Source organism: Stylophora pistillata, chromosome 7, assembly GCF_964205215.1.
Source record: "Stylophora pistillata chromosome 7, jaStyPist1.2, whole genome shotgun sequence".
Lineage (NCBI taxonomy): Eukaryota > Metazoa > Cnidaria > Anthozoa > Scleractinia > Pocilloporidae > Stylophora > Stylophora pistillata.
The window spans coordinates 17,855,241-17,875,304 of NC_142525.1; the positions used below are offsets into that span (position 1 = coordinate 17,855,241).

The following is a 20,064-nucleotide window of genomic DNA, read 5'->3' on the forward strand; positions in this document are numbered from 1 at the left end:
AATAGTATATCCTTATTGGAGGCGTCCCTTTTCAAGAACTCATTCTTTGTTGTTCAAATGCATCGAAAAAAAAAATGGAGAAAGCGTGACAAAATTTCCAAAAGACAAAGTAAAGAATTACGAGTTGAAATCAAGGGTACGTGATGTTTCTCATCCACGTTTATATGACAACCACAAAGAATGCTGTTTTCTTTTTCTTTTTTCTTATTTTTATTCAATTATACGATTCAAGGAAAATTCATTACTTGACTCGCGATTCGCGCGATATCGGTTTTCGCGTGCAATTTAATGCGGAATTACCTCTTCAAGTAAAGATTTTCTTATAGTATCATGACGAGGAGCAAATACTTCTTATAAATGGTACTCTAAAGAGAATTTCGCCTAAAAGTAATTTCTGACAGTTAATTTTTAAAGACCATGTAAATCAATCAAAACAACCTATTTTGTTCCAATAACCCATTCGCTCAGTCAAATCTAAAGGAATAAAAGGCTTTTGTCGTTTAAAAACATCAGCGTTCACCAATGGTTTGACTATATTCATACGGCAGTAAGATAGATATACTTGTCATCAAAGCTGAACGGTGCACAAGTTTAAGAAAAGCAATTGCGTTTAAAAAGTAATATTTGAATTGCAATGCACAGTGCTGGATAAAATAACTTTATTGCAGCAATACGAATTACAACGAATGGCAAAAGTCGTTGACACATCTACACTTAGTGGGCGGTCGAAAACCTTCCACTCGATATAATGAATAGAAATCTTGAGATTCATCTTTTGTAAGTTACTTGAAATTCCCCCCAAACTATGTTGCCTGAAATACGTGAGCATTCTGTATACACCACGCAATATCTGAATTGGGGAGAGGAGAAGATCAATAAAAGTAGGAGAAAAGATAAAAAATAACACAGCGTGCCCAGACTTTTGCCACTCATTGTCGATATCAATCATAAAAATTAAAGTTGCATAGCGCTTTCCTCATGTGTTACATTTATACTTTCAAGTATAGTTGCATGCAGCATGAAAAGGAGATTAATGCAGTTTTAAACAAAGCTTTCCCCACTAATAAATTATGTTACCCGGATATCAATTTGGTCTCCTTGAGGATAATACTGCATATTACTAAAATGTAAACATAAGTATACCTGGTAAAGAGACACAAATCTGGATTTTTGTTGCTAATGAAAATGATACCCAGAAAATTCATTAATTTTTCACTGCTACATAATGCCAGAACTATTATGGACAAAGGTGTCCAATCTGAATTACACTGGGTAAAGTAAAGTCAGAAATAGGAAGGCGATTAAAGGATATAATCATCACAAACATGCTTGTATAAACCAAAAACACAACAAAATGAGCAGCTAGGGTTACTAGCTATTGCTGCCAAGTGTCAAAACAATAGCTTATACTTAACTTACCTACAGTAACCATCAGCTTCACTGTATTTTTTCCTACCACCTTAAAAATTCCAAAAAAAAGTTGTGAAATCAATAGATCAATCAAGTGGCCCTGCATTCAGTAACAGTAGTGGTTATTTAAGATGAAGGAAGAGAATGTGCACTGTGGGTGCATGCTGTGATTTGATGTTTGAAGTTAAAGAGCCTTCTAGATTTTTGTTAATGAACAAAAGAAATTGTTTTGCTTACCTTTCGAAGCGCCACCACTTTTATTCTTCACAAAGTAAATGCAGGACATTACAATAATGACGATGACTACGAGAACAAATGCAATACATCCTCCGGTGATACCCCATAATTAGCTTTTGTGTCAATCCTGAGGTGCGAGCGCCAGCTAAAGAATTTTGTGGTTCCTCTGATGTTGTTGAAGAAGAGGAGATGGGTAGTGGAGCACTTGTAGAGAGAGCATTTTAATCTTATCAGCTAAAAGAGAGGTAAGAAAGCCAAATTAATATTTTTCGCTGTAAGGAATCGACAAATGTTTCCCGAAATGGGGCCGGCTATCGATGCAGGCTCAACGAACATGGTATAACCAATTACATGAATTAGAAGTAGCTTTCTAGCAACATCTGTTACGAATTTGTTTTACTTTTATTTATCGCAAAGATATTTTACTTGAAGTTGACGTCATTTTGCTGTCAATTTTTTTAAAGCTCTTAGAGGGCACATTAAATATGATGCAAACAAACCATCCTTAAAAAGATATCAAACTACTGTGGATGGTCTCGCCAGGGTGCCCCTTTAAAAAATCCTACAACAACTACTATTGGGCAACTTTTACATGTAGATGTTCAATGTGATTGACAAAAACAACCTTGCACTTCTAATTAATCAGTACAAGATTCTTTTTAACTAAAAATGACCATTACTTAAAGAACCTGAAAATGGCCCCTGGAAATTGCTTATGCACATGTAATAATGAAGAAATGATGGTCGCTTATAGTAAACTTCACAATTTGCGGAATGCCAGTTGTTTTGAAGTTAGTCATTGTTATTTATAGTCTGTGAGAGTACAGACACACGGCTGATTTTTTAAATAAGAAAAACCATTTATTCTAACCAACACTTGTCACACAGTACAGACACACGGCTGATTTTTTAAATAAGAAAGACCATTTATTCTAACCAACACTTGTCACACAGTACAGACACACGGCTGATTTTTTAAATAAGAAAAACCATTTCTTCTAAACAACACTTGTCACACAGTACAGGCACACGGCTGATTTTTTAAATAAGAAAAACCATTTCTTCTAAACAACACTTGTCACAAAGTTTTCCAATTCAGAGCTAGGATAAAGAAAGGAGCTCTCTTGCGCATGAGAAGTAAAGTACTGTAACTTTAATTTAACAAGAGCTAGTCTTCAAACAGTACAGGTTTAAACAGAGAACGTTTGAAACCTTCCATACATATGGCAAAATGGAATCTACTTGTTAAGTACACCAGGCCTTACTTGGACTCAATGCAAGTTCACGGCGAACTGTGAATGCCCCAAGCTTCCCATCTTTAATTTGATTTCATCTTCCATTGGTTTCAAAGGGTCAGTGACAGATTTTCCAAACTCCATCTTTACTGTAGCAACAACACTACCAAATCTACTAGTAAACAAGAAAATTGCAGATCAACGCTGTTTGCACATTGACAAATGGTTGACGTCATTTCTTGCATGACGTCATTCCACCGAACTTCAGTTTCTTAAAACTTAACATTATCAAGTCTCAAAATGTTTTTATACACATCAATGCACTGTGAACAGTAAACTGAAAGTAATTCCTGAACTAGCTCAAGAGTATGTGATGCTACCTAAATTCATCTTCCCTCTTAAAGAAAAAAGTTGTTGAAATATGTTTACACTGAGCACTCTAAAATTGACATTTACCTGAAATAAACAAGACCCACTGAGTACAGTTGTTTTGCTGGATTTTTGGCATAAACCTTAGAAACCTTAAACACAAGAAAGAGTTATTTTAATTTAAATCGAACAAAAATGAGTGATGATAATTCAAGTGGGCAGATGATGAGTAATGTACTGATAAAGGTAAAGGCTGCAGCTTTTGCTTGCGCTGTTGTGGGGTGATCTTGATGAAAGGATGCGCCATGAAACAAAATGGTCAATGTTATTTTCTTTAAGAATCCAGATGCGTTTGCTGAGTTCGGTAGAGCTTCTGCGTTTTTGGTGTGGGAATAATGCGATGTGGTTTCTGTATCTAGTTTTAAATTCGTTTTCTGTGAGTCCGATGTATGTTTCAATGGTGCTGTTGTCCTTACGTGTGACCGTGGCTTGGTAGATTACTAATTACATCTTATATATCTACATAGAAACGCTACTGAACTCAGCAAACATTCTGAAAGAAAATAACGTTGACCCCTTTATTTCATGGTGCATCCTTGCATCAAGAACAATAGCGCAAGTAAAAGATGCACCCTCTGCCTAAAAAAAAAACTACTCATCATCTGCCCGCCTGAATTATCATCACTCAATAGACGTAATGAACTCGTGTCCTCATACCGCCACAGAAACAAAGCCTTACTGCGTAATAACTGAACAAAGTATTTCAATTTACCGCCCCGCCTCTTATGCAAATTTTTATAGCATGTAAACGATGGTTACGAATATTCTTATCGATAAAATCCCCTGAAATAAAGAAAATAAAAAAGGCTACAAAAATGCACACGCATTTTTTTATTGTTTCGCATTCCCCGATTTGACTTATAGTTCAGGAAAACTGCTGGATGCAGAGCAATTAAAAGCAGTTTTTTTTTAAACGTTTGTATTCGGCAGCCATCTCAATAAAAGAATTAAAAACAGGCTAAGTTAGCCCAAGCAATACTGGACGAAAAATTGCAGGGTATTTGCTCAAACATCAAAAATTTGCCGATTCCCCTTGTCTGACAAAAATAAAACCGGTAACAATAAAAAATGTTTCTGGACTTGCCATTGTCACCCATTGCGCTCGACCCTAGAAAATACTTCTGATAACAAATTTGCCTGCAATTTTTTTAACTCTACCGACTGTTGGTTACTCAAAGCTGAATTCCAAATTTCACTTTGTAATGTTATTTCAACTGTCTTTATTTCACAATCGTTACCTACAAAATGAAGAAGAGAAAAAAAAATTATAAAAAAATGCTACTTTTTCTACTTTAGTTTTAAAATCAAATTAGTCCATTACTTTATCTTTCATTTTCCAAAAATTTTAGTCAGACCTTGAAATGCATGCAGGTTATTGATTAAAGGTACTTTTGTGAAGAAAATAATTAACTATAAAGTTGTCGCGATATCTGTAAGGCTTGAATGAAATAAAAAAAATTTGCAAGGCAGAAAGCATCGTGCAGGATAACCAATTTCATCTCAACTTTGCTTCCACTTGAGTTTGAAAGCAGTAGTTTTCGAAAATACAGTGTAGCAAAGTTCTTTTTATCATGAAACCAAGTCATAGTACATGTACATGCAATATTTTGAACTCATGAGAATAAAAAGACTAGCGTTCCTACTGCATGTTTTGGAAACAGGTGAAATTGCCGTTTTTCATAGAAATTCACGCTTTGACCTTAACGTTAATTATATTTGTTATAAAATTCGGATATAACGCGCAATGTAATTTTTTGAGAGAGCATGCTCTATATGAGTACAAAACACGGAGCTGAGCCAAAGCTTTCGCGCCATCTGTCAATTTGCACTATGTCCGCCAATTTACCGAATGTTTTTGCCTACACAAGCGCTCGTTTCCCCAAAGAGGTCAATACCTGGAAAACATGAAATAAAGGATCTTGTCAGCTATTTCGGCCGAAGATAAACGGCTCTCTGTGACTTGAAACGTGCCTCAAATGGACGATCGATCATCGTAGAAGACGTTCTGACGTGGGCAATTTGAAAACAAAACAAAGGCAGATTTAAAGCATCAGAGAGGCCATAAGAAGTAAAAAAAAATGACCGTCCAGGGCCGAACTTAGGTACATAGGGGGATCGTAGCAATTCTTGTGAGTGTTGCTTAAGTTGTTTTTTAATGATTTAGACGTGGGCACTTTGACTATCCACTTTATCTTCAAATATATAGCCGCATTTTAGTCATTTCTCACATAAAGCTTTGTACGGCAACCATATTTAAAGTCCGCAAATCTTTTACACTGCGCATGTTTCGCTGCCATTTCGTATACGATTTCTCGGCATAAGGTACAAGTGCTTTTTCTCTATATTTTGCCAATTCCACGCCATTGCGTTGTTTTGCAATTCAACCATAAATCACAATACCATTGTGCTTGTTTAAAATCAAAGCATGGACAATTCACAATTGCATTGTAATCAGACAAACAGCTTTGATAATACAGGACAAACTACTAACATCTTATGCCAACGATGCTGATAGTGGTGGCATCATCTCCATATCCGTTACTAGCCGTACATCTGTATGATCCTACATCCTCTAACTTCACATTGTTTAGATGAAAGTGGTAACCTGTCACATCAATCTTGTCCACAGGAACACCATCTTTTGTCCAAGTAGTCTTCGGAAGAGGGTCACCAAATGCCTTACAGGTCAGAGTGTTGTTTTCTCCAATGGCAGGCAGAGACCTTGGCTCTGGTGGATTGGCAATTTTTGGGGGCACTGTGAAATAATAGTTTAAGATAAATACATCGTACATTATATCTAGTTTATTTGTTAACACTACAGCTATTACATACTACAACATGCTAATTACATTTCCAAGAAATTTATTTCTCAAAGGAATTATAAATATTGAAAGAATAGGAGAGTTCATTGTTGCCAGCAAACTCTCTGGGGAAACCTGAAAGACTGGGCGTGATCCTAATATCGACTGCCACCCTCTACCTCCTATCCTTTATAGCTATCATTAACAACTAGGATGACCTATTACTTTGTCTGCCATATCCTGCCACTGCCGATCTGAATTCAGTTTGCTGTCGATTTTTTTTTCTTACTATTGACGTTGTGAACCTCTAGATATTATACTTGCCTAGCAAAACAGTGGTAAACGTAAATCCATTCTAGATAAAAACTCCGGGGACGGAATATCATTAAATTATGGAAATGCAGGCTTTTCCAGGTGATGATAATTGGAATTTTCAATACAAACAAAGTTCACCGAATCAACAGTTTTCGAATGGTTCGAACGAGTTCAAAGTTATCAATGGTAACCAAAAGGAATGACGAAGATTCTTCACCGCAAGTAAACCTCTGGACACGAGAGGAACAGGTGCCCTCTCGCAGATTTCTTTTAAACTCTCACAGAAAGAAATGTTGAAAAAGGTTACTCGAGAATCCAGAGTAGTTTGATCTTCTTTTATGCGAAGGCTTTTAAGGTGTTTAAGCAACCAGAGTACTAAAGTTTAAATAATTCGATACTATCCCCGTCAATTTAGATTGGCTAATAACTAAATATGTCACTTAGGATTTTCAAAGGGCAAATAATGGGAAATTTCAATTGCAAAGATCCGCAATAGCAATCATTAGATGTTGACGAACAATAATCACATCACTTATCATGCTACTATGTTCATGATTAAAAAAAAGTTTCAGCTTCTGTAAGTTATTTCTTTTCACACGTTTCTGAAGTGTTACTAGTGACGTCAATCTACGCGCAGTTTTACTACAAACTTATCACTAATGAGCGAGCCAAATTCAATCGTGCAATAGACAATGATAGACAGTTTCGATGGACAGTTTATTTGAAAAACATTGCAACCGAAGGTTGAATTACGTATTCATTTCCAAATTTAAGAAATATATAAAAATGGTAACATACTTTTAAAATATTAAAAATTAGGTTACATAAATAGAGTCAGCTTATACAAAGCGTGCGTAAATGATGAAAGATAAAATTATCATGGCACCTGTTCGTACGAACCACAGGTAAATTAAAAGCGCGCTTTTTCCTTAAGTCCATCCTAGATACATTCCTGGGCGGCAGGAGCTTATGCAGCTTGTGACCTGGTACAAGAACGTTAGAAAAGAGCTTGTTGGCAACATCCTCGCGCCGCTCATGCAGCGAGATAAGCCCAGTGCACGATAGCGCCTCGTCATATTCTTAATAAGGGAAAATTATACGTAATGCGCGCTTCTGGCATCTTTCTAAATCAACTGATAAATATTGAGGTAGGCTGCTGTGAAAGAGCGCGCATGCGTATTCCATAACAGATCTAATACATGTAAGATAGAATAAAACGAGCTCCTTAGACTTAACCTGGGCGCGCTTTAATTGGCGTAAGAAGTAAAGCCGCTTGTTGACTTTCTTTACTATCTCATCTACAGGTGCGTTCCATTTGAGATCGACGGAGAAGGTGACACCTAACATCTTAGCTTTATGAACGTGCTCTAACTCCTTACTATTGACCACAATTGGGTCGAAGTCAGGTGAGGATCTTGAAAATGAGATGCGTAGCTCCTTACATTTGCCCTCGTTCAACTGGAAACCGTTTATAGCTACCTGTTTACTTTGATAATCAACAATCCGCTGAAGATTGCAATGGTATCATTCACGACACTTTCTTTTCATTCAGTTCTACAAATCCCATGAGATGTTTTTGTAAAAGGGCATCTTATTCAAATCAAATAATAAATTCCATAATGCTGACACATAAATAAGTAATTACACTTGTATCACCCAATCAAGTAACCTACTTTAAGTCATTCTTTACTTAATATACAGATGAAAGGTATGTGTAGGACTAGAAATGAGGTGAGTAACTATTGCACCACAGACAAAACAAAATCTAACAGGAATATGTACTTAAACTTTTTTTGTATCAGTTTCTTTGCAGACTTTAAAACCAAAATACAGGATGTTCCCTTCATGTAGATTCTTTCTTTGCTTGACATACTTAAACTTAAGATTGAGAATTGTAAATAATATTTTCCTTTCTTTACTTTTATGTGTTTATTATTCTTTTTTATCATTATCATCATTATTTTGCTTGTATATATTTATACATTACTTTCTTTTATGTAGTTTCAGCTCCAAGATATTAGCTCGTCAGCTATTCTAAAAAATTCGAGTATAAATTAAGTTTATGTATGTGTTCATGTGTGGACACAAGCGTCGCGTGCCGGTTGTTTCCGCCCTTGAATTGTGAAATTAAACTCACTAATATCTAATACGAAGTTTTATCTTAGAGTAAGTTATCATTCTCCAGTAATAGGTACGGTTGTTTCTTCCAATTTCTGAGACGTCTCATTTGCATTTCAGCATGCTTTTTTTCTTCAGAGATGATCCTTTGATTAGTGTAACTGCACTCTATTGTGAGGCTGGAAGGTAAATCAATCCAAAAGTAAATACAATTTTTTTATCAAGATTTCTGATTGAAAATATATTTTCCCTTTATATTCCACTGTGTGGGCCATCGGATCTAACCTACAATTGTAAAATGTGGCTCAAACGTATGCAACAACTCTAGAATTAATGAATTCTCTTGTCGAGAGCAGGAGATGATTAACGTGTGTCCTATGTTTGTCGCTGCGCTACAAACGTAGAGGAAACTAAGCCCCTTACGTTATCATCCCTTTCCGCGGGAGTAAGGGACGAAAATTCGCTGAATGAGCAATTCAGCCAAGTGAGTGGCAAAATAGTTACTTGGAAACAGAAAGGTCTTGTTTCCGTAAGTGAAAGAATGAGGTTTGTCAAAGCAGTTACGACAGCTCTCGTGGAAAAATTATCAAACAAAAGTGAACTTAGTTTAGAATGGTATGTCACAGCATTAAAGTTTAGTTTGAAGGCATTCAAAAGACCTTAAAAACTATTGGAAATGCGAGCCACTCCGACTATCATAAGAGGTTAATTAGGAATTGTCCCCTGAATGAACAGGAAAGGTTTGATGACCACCTACAGGATCTTGAAAAATTGTAGTAACTTATGTTGAGAAGTACCTTCATTTGAAAGATTTTGATGTAATCTAATGGCAAACTAAATTGAAAACCGATAATTAAACGCTTATCGTAATTTATAATCATCAAAAGACAGGCATGATATATTCTGGTACCAGCACGAAAACGCAGCCAAACTCGGTCACTAATCTATGCTTTCGGATGTTGAGTTGTTGAACCGTCCTGCAGTTCAAAGTGTTGTAAAACTCTACCAGCTTCCAGAGGAAGAGAGCACCTCCAAGAAAGGAATGCATTGCTGGACCTGATATTTTTATGATTAATACCTAAACAAAGAGACTGTCAGACTGAAACAATATGTGAATAGAAGGGTAATTTTTAAAAGTAACCGTAATGCCAAGGGCGTAGCCAGGGGGTCCCGGGATGCCCGTGACCCCCCCCCCCTTGGTAGGCCTTCTTTAGAGCAAACAACCTACAATATTCAGTTGTTGAAAAGCCCACTTTTTTAAAATTTGTTTTTTTTGTAAAGTATTTTCGTCAACGGCTCTTGTATTTAGTTAATATGGGCCTTCATGCCGCGATAATAGGACTGAGCCCGCCGATACACGCGGGAGAGCAGCGGTCTAAGTGGTGAGTAGCCTCTGTGACCCCCCCCTTTGAAAACCTCTGGCTACGCCCCTGAATGCTGCATTGACAGAGGATATTACAAGATACATACATGTATCAGATGTGTTGATAATGCAAATTGGCAAAAGAGGCTATGGCTGATGTTTCGAACGGGGTTAGCTCTTCGCAAGAGCAAATAACTTGTGGCATCAAGATCACGCTGAGGTTTGTCAAGAGGCCTTTCTCAGCGTGATTTGGTGCACGCCTGAATAACATTGACAACACAGAACACATTTACATATAACCCAAGCGAAAACTGAATTATCAGTCTTCATTAAAGAAACAAGTGTCCATAATGTTCATTTAATTAAGGATATTCTATAGACAAGGCTAAAAGATTAAGAAAAAATTTTTAAAATGTTTAAACCAAACGTTTTCGGCTGTTTGCCATCATCAGGTGTGCAGCTATTGGTGTCGGGGCGCCCAATGTGAACAAAGTACACTTTAACTGTTCTGTCGACATGAACAGCTAGGAAGCTGGCATTACTAGACCCAGATTAAAATTTATCCAGTTGGGAATCGAAAATCAAAACTATCGAGCTCCAAATATTAAAACAACTTTGTGTAATTAGGATAGATGTATGGTTTTAAAGGATACTCAAAACACAAAGACGTGTACTTTTACTTTTTGATGAACAGCAGCAAGGCAAAGGTAAATTGAATGTATTTAGAATTCTATAACTTTACAGGTGGAATGAGTTTTTCTTCGTGCCATATCTTAACTATCCTTCCTATCTTACACTCAGTTATCGTTAGAAGTTAGTATACGCTTTCCTACACAAAAAATCGTCAACACATCGAACACATCGTTCCGTACAAACTGTTATCGTATTTCTTCACTTTGACGTAAGTCTACAAGAAAATTAAAAAAAAAAGACTTGATGAAGTTATCCAACAATAACATTAATTTCGATGATTATGTTGTTAGAGTGAGTTTGTTCAGGTAATGAAATGGTATTTGACATAACAATGAGAAAGGAACGCATGAAATAACCATCTTCCTTGATCTTAAAATACTGTGATAAGATAACCTGAAAAGAGGTTTTTAAACCTCTTTAAAAAGTATTAATACGAGCTTACGTTCTTCTTTTGCATCAATTTTTTCAAGTTTAGAGATTGTCAGTGTATGGTATGGAGTCTCTTGCCAACACTGGAACATGATGCGGTGGCTAAAAGACGTCTCATGATATCAACAACTGTAATCAACAGCACCTCATAAGAAAAAAAAAACTTAGGCAAGTATAATAAAAACACCATCTATTTTTCAAAAATCGATGACTTTTCTTTTATTTTGGTCGGCGTTGGAAATATTCGGACATAGCAGACAACTATATGCATAATTACCTGGATACCAATCTTTTTTTTTAGGAGGTTATGCTGCTGACTATAAAGAGACGAACACACATACATGGTAAAAAAAAAAAAGAAAAAGCAACTCGGGATTTCTGTTTCTAATGAGAGTGATGGTCAAAAAACTGAGTCATAAATTTTTTTTGCCGATGTAGTGTACCATCCAAATCCTATTGGGACTGGTTTATGAGGTAAGTTCAAAAATAATGACTGCGATAAAAAGGACGATTTATGGATACGAATGAGGAACAAACAGAGTAAAATGATTTAAAAACTAAAACGAAGATGAGACCAACGCCGCAGCTGGGCTTCTTTCGCTGTATCAAAATTTAGTCGAAATTCAGTCTCCTTTCTTTTGATGCCAGGGAATGAATTTTATCAGGTATAATGACGAAATGTTGCTCGCAAGTAAAATTAAACTGAATAAGTTGCAGAAGGAAGAAGAAATTTAAGCGTTCACGAGGCTTGAACCAATCCTTCCTAGACGCTGGCCAGGCGCTATTACCAACCGAACTACGAGGGCACAAGTTGGAAACAAATAAAATTCTAGTGGACCTAAACTTTTCAAAATTAAAAAGACTGTTGTTCTTTCCTCCCGAAGCACATGTACTAACGCATTGATTATCTTGAGACTTCAGAAATGAATATACGACGCAACATTGCTTCGAAAAAAAGAGGATAAACTATATTTCTACTTACCCTGTTTCCTTTCATGAACCTGTAAATAAGATAAAGCAACATGCCATCAACTCTCTCATGAGCGGACACCCTCGAGAATCGGAATAAGCGTCTCTCAGTATAGCTGTCTGCCTACGATAATTATTCCTATAAGAGGACCCCAAAGAAAAATCGGGTGGATGTTCACCTACGGGAGAATTAATTAGCAGGTGAGAATTACATGTTTTATTAGGTAACGAAACGTCCGCGTCTAAAACTTCCGGGATCTGTTACAATATTAAACGTTTCACCGAAGTTCGTCTTTTACTTGTCTTACGTATTGGAATAGTCAACACATCCTCCCGGTGAGAAATGATTAATAGGATCAATTGACCTCACGTCCGAAAATGATGATTGTGATCATTCTCCGGTTCATTCCTGTACGTCACACCCAGGTCCCATTTGTCGGGCTGGTTGTGTAAAGCAAAATGGCGGCTGTCTCGCGTAATATTTCTTAGTCTTTACTTTTACAAGCGTTTGCGTTCTAAATGGCTGAACGCCTAGGCAATTTCTAAAGCGAGAAAAATTAAAAAAAAAAACAGCTTGATTTAGCGACTGTCGTGGCTGAGACAGTCTCTTCTTGCCTCGAAAAAAAAGAAAAAGAAACCGCATATTACCGTTTTCAGCAGAAACCCCATTACAGCCGAACGATGGAAGTACTCCAAATATCGACCAAGCAGCACTACCACGGCTGCTCCTGGTGAGTCTAGTTGTTGACATGTTATGTCAAGTTAGATGTTAATCCAAAAAAGTAAAAGGTTATAAATCAATCGGAATTAATTAAGTAATTTTGCCCTTCTGCTCATTATCTATATTCGATTTTATTTTTAGCTTCTCCAATTGCCCACGATTTGGATTTCTTGCATAGTCTTACAGAGGATTTAGAAGACTTGTATACGGACAATTTTTCAGATGGTACTGCTACATGTATACGTTCGTCAAGCTTATCTAGCATTTTGATCAAACTAAATAGTTTTTTTTTCATTGCATGCATTTAAATGAAAATATTTACTTGCATCAATTTTTACTCTTTTGTTATAATAGTTTAATGAATTTATTATATTAACCTTGGCTCTAAACTTACTTTTAAAATTTGTCTATGTGTTTTTATCTATCACGAATGCGTTTCTCTGATTGGCTATGCTACCTGCTGCCTAGTTTTATTCTGTGATAGAAGGTGGGTAGTGATTGTCTACAAAATGGTGGCTGTTTCTTTCTGTTGCATTTTGTGTCTCACATGGAGATGTGATAGTTTTGTTTCTCAGTTTTGAAGGATCGGGAGATTTATACTACAACAAATAAAATTATTCGCTCACAATTATCGCTTGATAGTCAATTCTGGTGATGCCCTCATCAACTATCAAAGGTGATAGAAATCTTTTCCTCTTAATCTGAATGTACATTTAAATAATGTAATGTCTTATAGTTATGAAATAAACATGTTATGTTGTGTAGTGTTATATCATGTCTGTTTTGTTTTGCTTTATGTTATATGTTGTGTTTTATGTTTTGTTATGTTTATACAAATATTTTTGTAGACTTAGATCAACTTATTGAGGAATGTGCGACTTATACCAAGCCTTCAACAATCCAGAAGGGTTGGACTACAAGGATTGAGGATCTAGGCAAAAGCTGGGCCAACAAAAGACCTCAAATTATGATGTCGCTGTTAGAGTTGGAGCCCCTTCTACCATCAGTTCCTTGTATACACTGCAAGAAAGACCAACCTCTTGTCCATTGTCGGCAGCGTGGCTTGAAAGAGATTATGTGTGCAAAGTGTGACAATGATGTGTACAGAAGAAATCATTTTCATGATAGAGAGATCTATCATGAAGGGTTTTTTAAATGTGTGGCACCATCAGTGTCTTTAGACAGGGAAGGAAACTTAACAACAGTAAGTAAGTTAGAACCTTATTTTAGTCATTCTTATTTCTAATTGTAAATAGCAATATTGTCTTTGAAAATCCCTCTCAGGAAAAGTCAATAAAATATGTATGTTAATGGATGTATGTATGAAGTATAATGTGGAATATTGAAATGTAACCAAATTTTACATAATTATTATTTTATTTTGAAATCTTCAATATATTTCTTGGGTTTGTGTTTATATATTTGTAAATGACCATTACTTCTTGTTACTGCCTCCAGATGGGCTACTCCCATAGTCCATCGTGGACTATATGGGAAGGCCCTGCCTAAAAGGGCTCTCATTAAAGGCTGTTGGTTCGTGTACATGAAAGAATAGGAATTCTAAGAGATAGATTATACAAAGACATGGCATTGTTTATTTTAAACAAGGTCAAGTGGTTACTGAAGTGCCTTAAGATTTAATAAAAGAGATTACCTGTTACTACACCCTCATGTGGGTATGTGGAAAGGTATGATTTCAGTTGGAAGTTTGTATGGGCATGTACTAAAATCAGGAACACCTCATAAAACCCAGAATGCTCTTGAAAAAGCTAAGTGAAACCCTACCCACCCAAAACACCAGCCACTAACCTTTAATTGCATTAACCACTAACTGTCAGTTGTAGCCCTATTTCTAACCCTAAACTAACCTAGTTGTTAGTTGGTGTTCTGGTGTTTCTGGTTGTAGTACCTGCCATTTGTATGTATCCCCCTCAAATGATAAGAAATTTTTTCATTACTGTTGCTTTTTATTTTCAATTACTGAATAGGTGTTTCTTTTTCTTACTTGTTTTCAATTAACAGCACGATGTCTGCCACATAGTGTCAATTCAGTCTACAATATATGTGCTGTATGCAAGGCTGTAGATTCCTTTGAGCCAGTCTCTTTAACCGATAAAGGATGTATTGTTCTCACTACTAATGGTACAGTATTTTTACCTATAATTTCAATTTTTTTAACACCAATTTACCATTTAGCATTCACATCAGTTAAGTTGTGCGTACTGCATTTGTCTGTAGTGGTAGATAAACTATTTTTGTCTGTTTTTTTTTTTATTGTCTATTCCATAGGAAAGTTTGATTTAAATGTTGCTGTCTATTGCTGCAGTTGTTGTCAATATTCCGTTGATCCACTTGATGTAAATCAACTTGTCAGTGAGGGGTATTGGCCTGCTTCTTTAGCAAATACCCAATACCGTTTTTCTCAAGATCTTCTCACCAAGTAGGATTTACTTCAAAAGCACCTCCCTGAATCATCTGAAAGTGGTTTTCTCAGATCTTTGGAAGATTTCTCTATTTGAAGAGGAAGGGTAGGTTACAGTGCTATAGAGTGTACAAAATGGTCATTTCTGTTCAAATATTTTTAAAAGGTTAAATTTATATACACATAGTTAATGCTTTGTACCTTTTACTTTTTTTTGTTAAAACATGTAAATGTAAATTTAAATTGTGTGGCCATTTTCCGTCCCAAGCCAGCCAGCAACCCACTCCATAAAAAAAAATCCCAACACTCTTTTGGTAAGGTCCTCTACTAAAAAGACCAAAAATTGTTAAATATATTTTTTTTCTTTAAAAGGAGTGTGATTTTAGAATCCCCATCCCCTAATCCAAGAGTGATGCCTGGTATCCTATAATTGACTCATACATTTAACAAAATGTAGCTTTTTTACAGGGAATCAAATTAGTCAATGCCTCTCCATCAAGTAATCTATGTTGAAAGCATTGCAGACATACCCATCAGAGATTATGAAATGTATTTATCAGTTTATGTTATTCTTTCATCGTTTACATCTAATTGTTAGGTTGGTGTTATAAATGACTCTGCATTTAGTATTGCATTTAAAGAATGGAAGTTCTGCAACCATGAGATTAATTTGCCACAATTCAAGGACTTTATGGTATGCCCAGCCTGTGCTACCTACCAGCACTCAGCCCATGTGGACAGCAATGCCAAGTTGTATTGTTACAAGTCAGCTGGAGAGTAAGTAACCTGTCATTTAACATGCATTTAATGTATGTAATTGTTTCTCCTAAATAAGGACAACAATTATTATGCTTCACTATTCCATCTTTATTGATTAAGATGCCTACCAAAAGACCAACCCCTAACGTCCTTGCTCGTGGGAGGTGGGCAACAGTTAAGTAGGGGAGTGCCTGTCAGGCTGAGGTACATTAGTATTCAGGTCCTGTGACTGCTACAGTAGCTGCGAAGGTGCTGACAGGAGCCCTGAACAAGCTGGCAAATAGGGGCTCTGGCAAATCTGTAAGTGGATGGGGTGTGACTGCAGAAACAGACACAGTTAATAACAATGCAATATGATTGCTTGCCAGAAGGAGGACCACACCTTGGATGGTACTATTATGCTCTGTAAGCTTGAAGGCCTAGCTGAACTTGGATGAGATGAAAAAGAACTAATTTATTATTTAATGCTTACATCAGACCTGGGGAAAATGACAATGACTGAACTAGTAAATTGCTGGAGCAAGACAGTGAAGGCCTATGTGACTATGGCATGATAAGGACAGATGATTAATATTTTACTGACATAATTTGCCTTTCCTCTCCTGTTTGTTACAATTGTATTTTCCCTAGATACCTCAAAACAATGTCATCGCTTAGGCAAAAAGATCAGTGAAGAAAAGTCAGACCTTGCAAGGCTTATTTCATAGTACAATGGTCTTGCTACCACAGATTGTAAAGTGGAAATTGCAGATGCCCTTGACAACAACTTTCTGTGGGCACTACATGATCAGACTGGTGGTAAATAAATTACAATGCAGTGTATATATTTTATATTTTCATATATTCATATATGAAAATATATGAATATATATTTTCATGTTTGTATGACTGTATTGTGAAAACTTGGGAAAAGAAAGAACACGAAATGCATGATTTTGGTTTAAACTGCAAACAACCCCAAAATGATTTTTAATGAGTCCCATTTGATTTGAAGATGATGATTAGCATGTGGTGATACAAGGTACAAAGAAGTTGTTGTCCTATAGCCCCAGGCTAGTGGATTTTGCTGTTGGGTTATTGGATTTTACCCACAACTTGCCTGAAGGGAAGTGAAAGTTTTTAGGGAGATTTTTTTGGGGGAAACTCGGGCAAGCTGGAAAATTGAACCTCTCTGTACCCTGTAATAACACTTTTACGCTGTGATAAATCATGACTTGCTTTGCAATCGTGCACGATTTAAGGATGCCATATTTGGATATCAGTTTTAACAAACTAATGTCTTCATTAGATTTTGGATGTCTTTCTTTTTTATTTTCTATTTTTTTTATTTTTATTTTTTTATTTTTTAGAAATGCCTCTTCGTGCTAAGAAACAAGTTGTGGAGAAATATCTGGAGGGCAGAAGGTTGACAGAGGAGAAGGTCCTTTTGGAAAAAGAGATGACTGGATTTTTGAAGTTCTACAAGGACACTGTTATTCCAGAAATCTTATCAACAATTGAAAGTCTGAAAGCAGTTTTGTCAGGTATGCGAACAGCATTTCCATTTTGGGGCAAAATAATGAATGTTGCATGTTGCATATTCTCTCCCAACGTTGGATCAACCTTTAGTTAATCTCTGCCAGGTTTTGTTCCAGCTAAGCTAGTGGTCTGCAAGGGCAATCACGCAAACGTACATGCACACGTTTCCGTCCATATTCATATACACAGAAATATATTGTAAATTTGAATTGTTGCATATAAAAACACATGGACTAAGTAAAGACAAACTGAATGATATTTTGGCTTCTTTTTCAGGAGGGCCGTTATTGCTATGAAGGCATAGAGTCCCTTGCTGTGCGCGAAAGATCTCATTAGCACGAAAAGGTTTGGACTTTGCTAAGGCACAAATTGCCCAAGGAGTTACCATGTTTAAAGCGGCTACAAAAGGTGATTCTAGTGAGTTCGAATTCGCTGAAAAAGCAACAATCAACATTTTGGAGATGACGATGAGGAGTCTGCCTCGAGTGAACCAGAGTGGGATGCTATTGGGGCGGAACTGGGTGACGATATTGTGACACAACCTTCCAGACAAGTTGAACCTGTTTCCTTGGTCGATGGTGACGTGTACAGTTGGATGTTCCCCCCAGAATTTTGCCAGTCTAGTATCGATGGTCGCAATGGAAGCAATGCCCGTAGTCTGATTTCTTTAGCAGTCGCTCACACGTTCCTAACAGTCGACATTTCGCTTCGGCTTGCAAACCACCTGCCCTCAGATTGGAAAAAAGTTTCTTTACTTGTGTATGCGTCTTGGAAACGTGTTGTATCACAATTCCCGTCATTCCTTGCCACATCGATACCTCAATGCCGCCGAAGCTGGTCAATTATTCAACACTTATGCCACTGTTAAACTTGGACAGACATACCCAGTTAGGTATGTGATCAGCACAGCTTGTCCACCGTAGAGGAGCAACTTCGCCAGCTAGCGAGACAGAACAAGCGCTGTGCTTCGATATTTATTTATGATGACAAGACTGTGACTTTTCTGGTCAGCCAACATGGCACTGTCGCGGCTATCGACTCGCACAGTCACCCCTGCCTACGGAACAGCTATTGTCACCACTGATAAATAGTCCATTTTACAGTTACATGCTTGGTTGCCAAGCCTTTGAATGAGAGTGAGGCTAAGGGTGACCTTGTTATGATACAGACGTTGCTGCTTTTCAGATGTAAATTACTTTGTTATCATGCTAAATAGCTGCTGGTCTCTATCACAGCAAGGTCACCTTCAGCCTCACTTCAAATCAAAGGCTTGGCAACCAAGCACAGAACTGTAAAATGGCCTATTAGCTTCTCCGTTTGTGGAACGTTTTCAAGATATTGCATCCCTTAATACCAGCACGTTTGGCAATTTAACAATTGTAGACATTTAGAAATTTATATTAGGTAACGTAAAGTCTACGTTCGAGCCAAGATGCTCATCAGGCCGAAGCTTATCCCGGTTAATTATAGTGTACACCGAGATGTACCCAAATAGTTATCTTTTGAAACGATATGACTTCCTTCGAATTCCTTAACCTCGCACATTTTCTGTCTGTAAGTGATTCTATATGGTGGTACTACTAAACCGTAATATCAGATTACCAAAGAGTTAAGGTGGTATTTGGGAGACGTCATTTTCTTTTTTTAGTAAATGCAAGTAATGGCATAGAAAAAACGTCTTTTTTATTAAGGTGATAATTGTCAGTAAATAGGTATTCTAGTTGATGATGAACGTCATGTTTTGTAACTATTTTTTAATTAGTGTTTACGTTTGTAAATGGCGTACTTTGCATAATAAATGAAATATCATAAAAAACGAAACATCAGCATTTTAGAGCAAGTCCAACGCAGGGCTAGTAAATTAAATTTATTGCCTTTGCATTATCGTAGACAAATTAATGATGTCGTTTTTTTTTTTTTTTAAGTGTTTTAAGAATATAAATAAGTTCAATGTCTTAGATTACGTATCGTTTCGTTCTTGTATTAAACAGCTGAGAAACGTTGATCATTGAAGGCTTGATGTCCCTTCCACCAGGACTGACGCTTTTAAGAATTCTTTTTTTATTCGGATTTGGTACCTGTGGAATGAACTACCTATTAGTATAAGAGTCAGATACCATGTCAATTTTTCGCAAGAAATAGCGTTTTATTATGATAAGTTTAGAATAGAGTATGAACTTTGAGGTATAGTCGGAGTTAGTGGTAAATAAGATTGATATAGATTTTTTAATGTTATGTTGTTATAATAGGTGGCTTATTTTTAAGGAGTCTTGTATTCTGTATTAAGCCTACCTCAGATTGATCAATCGATTGATGCAACTGTCATTTGTTTGTCATTATGAAACTTGATTAAATTAAAGTTAAATTAAAGCAAATTTACGCCTACAAACACGAAATGAACTGGACAAAAGTGCGGAAATGATAGTTTGACTGCGCCCTCAAGGGTTTACAGATACAACGATGAGAAAAACAATACAAATTCTGACAATTTATTACGTATTTCATGCAGTCTCGTACCAAAAATTTGCTCGACAGAAAAACTTTGAAACTCAAATTGGCTCATAAATCTAAGATTAAATACATTTAAAGGATCTTCTGGTTTTATTTCCTTCGTGACAGTGTCCATTAATCCTGCTATTTCAAAA

The 20,064-nt window shown here is 36.5% G+C and overlaps 1 protein-coding gene and 1 pseudogene across 4 annotated transcripts; one reads left to right on the forward strand and one right to left on the reverse strand.

Moving 5' to 3' along the window:
* Positions 1-1,068: 1,068 nt before the first annotated feature.
* Positions 1,069-20,064, reverse strand: part of LOC148726940 (uncharacterized) — a 50,009-nt pseudogene continuing 31,013 nt past the window's right edge.
* On the forward strand, positions 11,334-19,794 carry LOC111334830 (uncharacterized). 4 transcript variants are annotated; one of them, XR_015989641.1, is made up of 10 exons: positions 11,334-11,504; positions 12,043-12,200; positions 12,657-12,730; positions 12,862-12,945; positions 13,569-13,928; positions 14,743-14,862; positions 15,010-15,248; positions 15,741-15,919; positions 16,532-16,699; positions 17,251-17,390. XR_015989641.1 is itself a non-coding variant. In XM_088727976.1 (4 exons), the coding sequence occupies exons 2-4, from the start codon at positions 15,754-15,756 to the stop codon at positions 17,713-17,715; spliced, it is 360 nt and encodes a 119-aa protein (XP_088584102.1). In that variant the 5' UTR covers positions 15,112-15,248; positions 15,741-15,753; the 3' UTR covers positions 17,716-19,794. The 4 variants fall into 4 exon arrangements, 1 of the variants encoding a protein (XP_088584102.1); XR_015989642.1 differs by lacking the exons at positions 11,334-11,504; positions 12,043-12,200; positions 12,862-12,945 and having other exon boundaries at positions 12,238-12,730; XR_015989643.1 differs by lacking the exons at positions 11,334-11,504; positions 12,043-12,200; positions 15,741-15,919; positions 16,532-16,699; positions 17,251-17,390 and having other exon boundaries at positions 12,236-12,730; positions 13,569-13,924; positions 15,010-15,029.

What these genes read in the sequence shown, in the direction of transcription:
- LOC111334830 (XM_088727976.1), top strand. Translation starts at nt 15,754, where the DNA reads ATGACTCTGCATTTAGTATTGCATTTAAAGAATGGAAGTTCTGCAACC. An exon ending in TGTTACAAGTCAGCTGGAGA is followed by an intron (nt 15,920 to 17,250) that starts GTAAGTAACCTG and finishes TTTATTTTTTAG; the next exon opens with AAATGCCTCTTCGTGCTAAG. An exon ending in TCTGAAAGCAGTTTTGTCAG is followed by an intron (nt 17,425 to 17,695) that starts GTATGCGAACAG and finishes CTTCTTTTTCAG; the next exon opens with GAGGGCCGTTATTGCTATGA.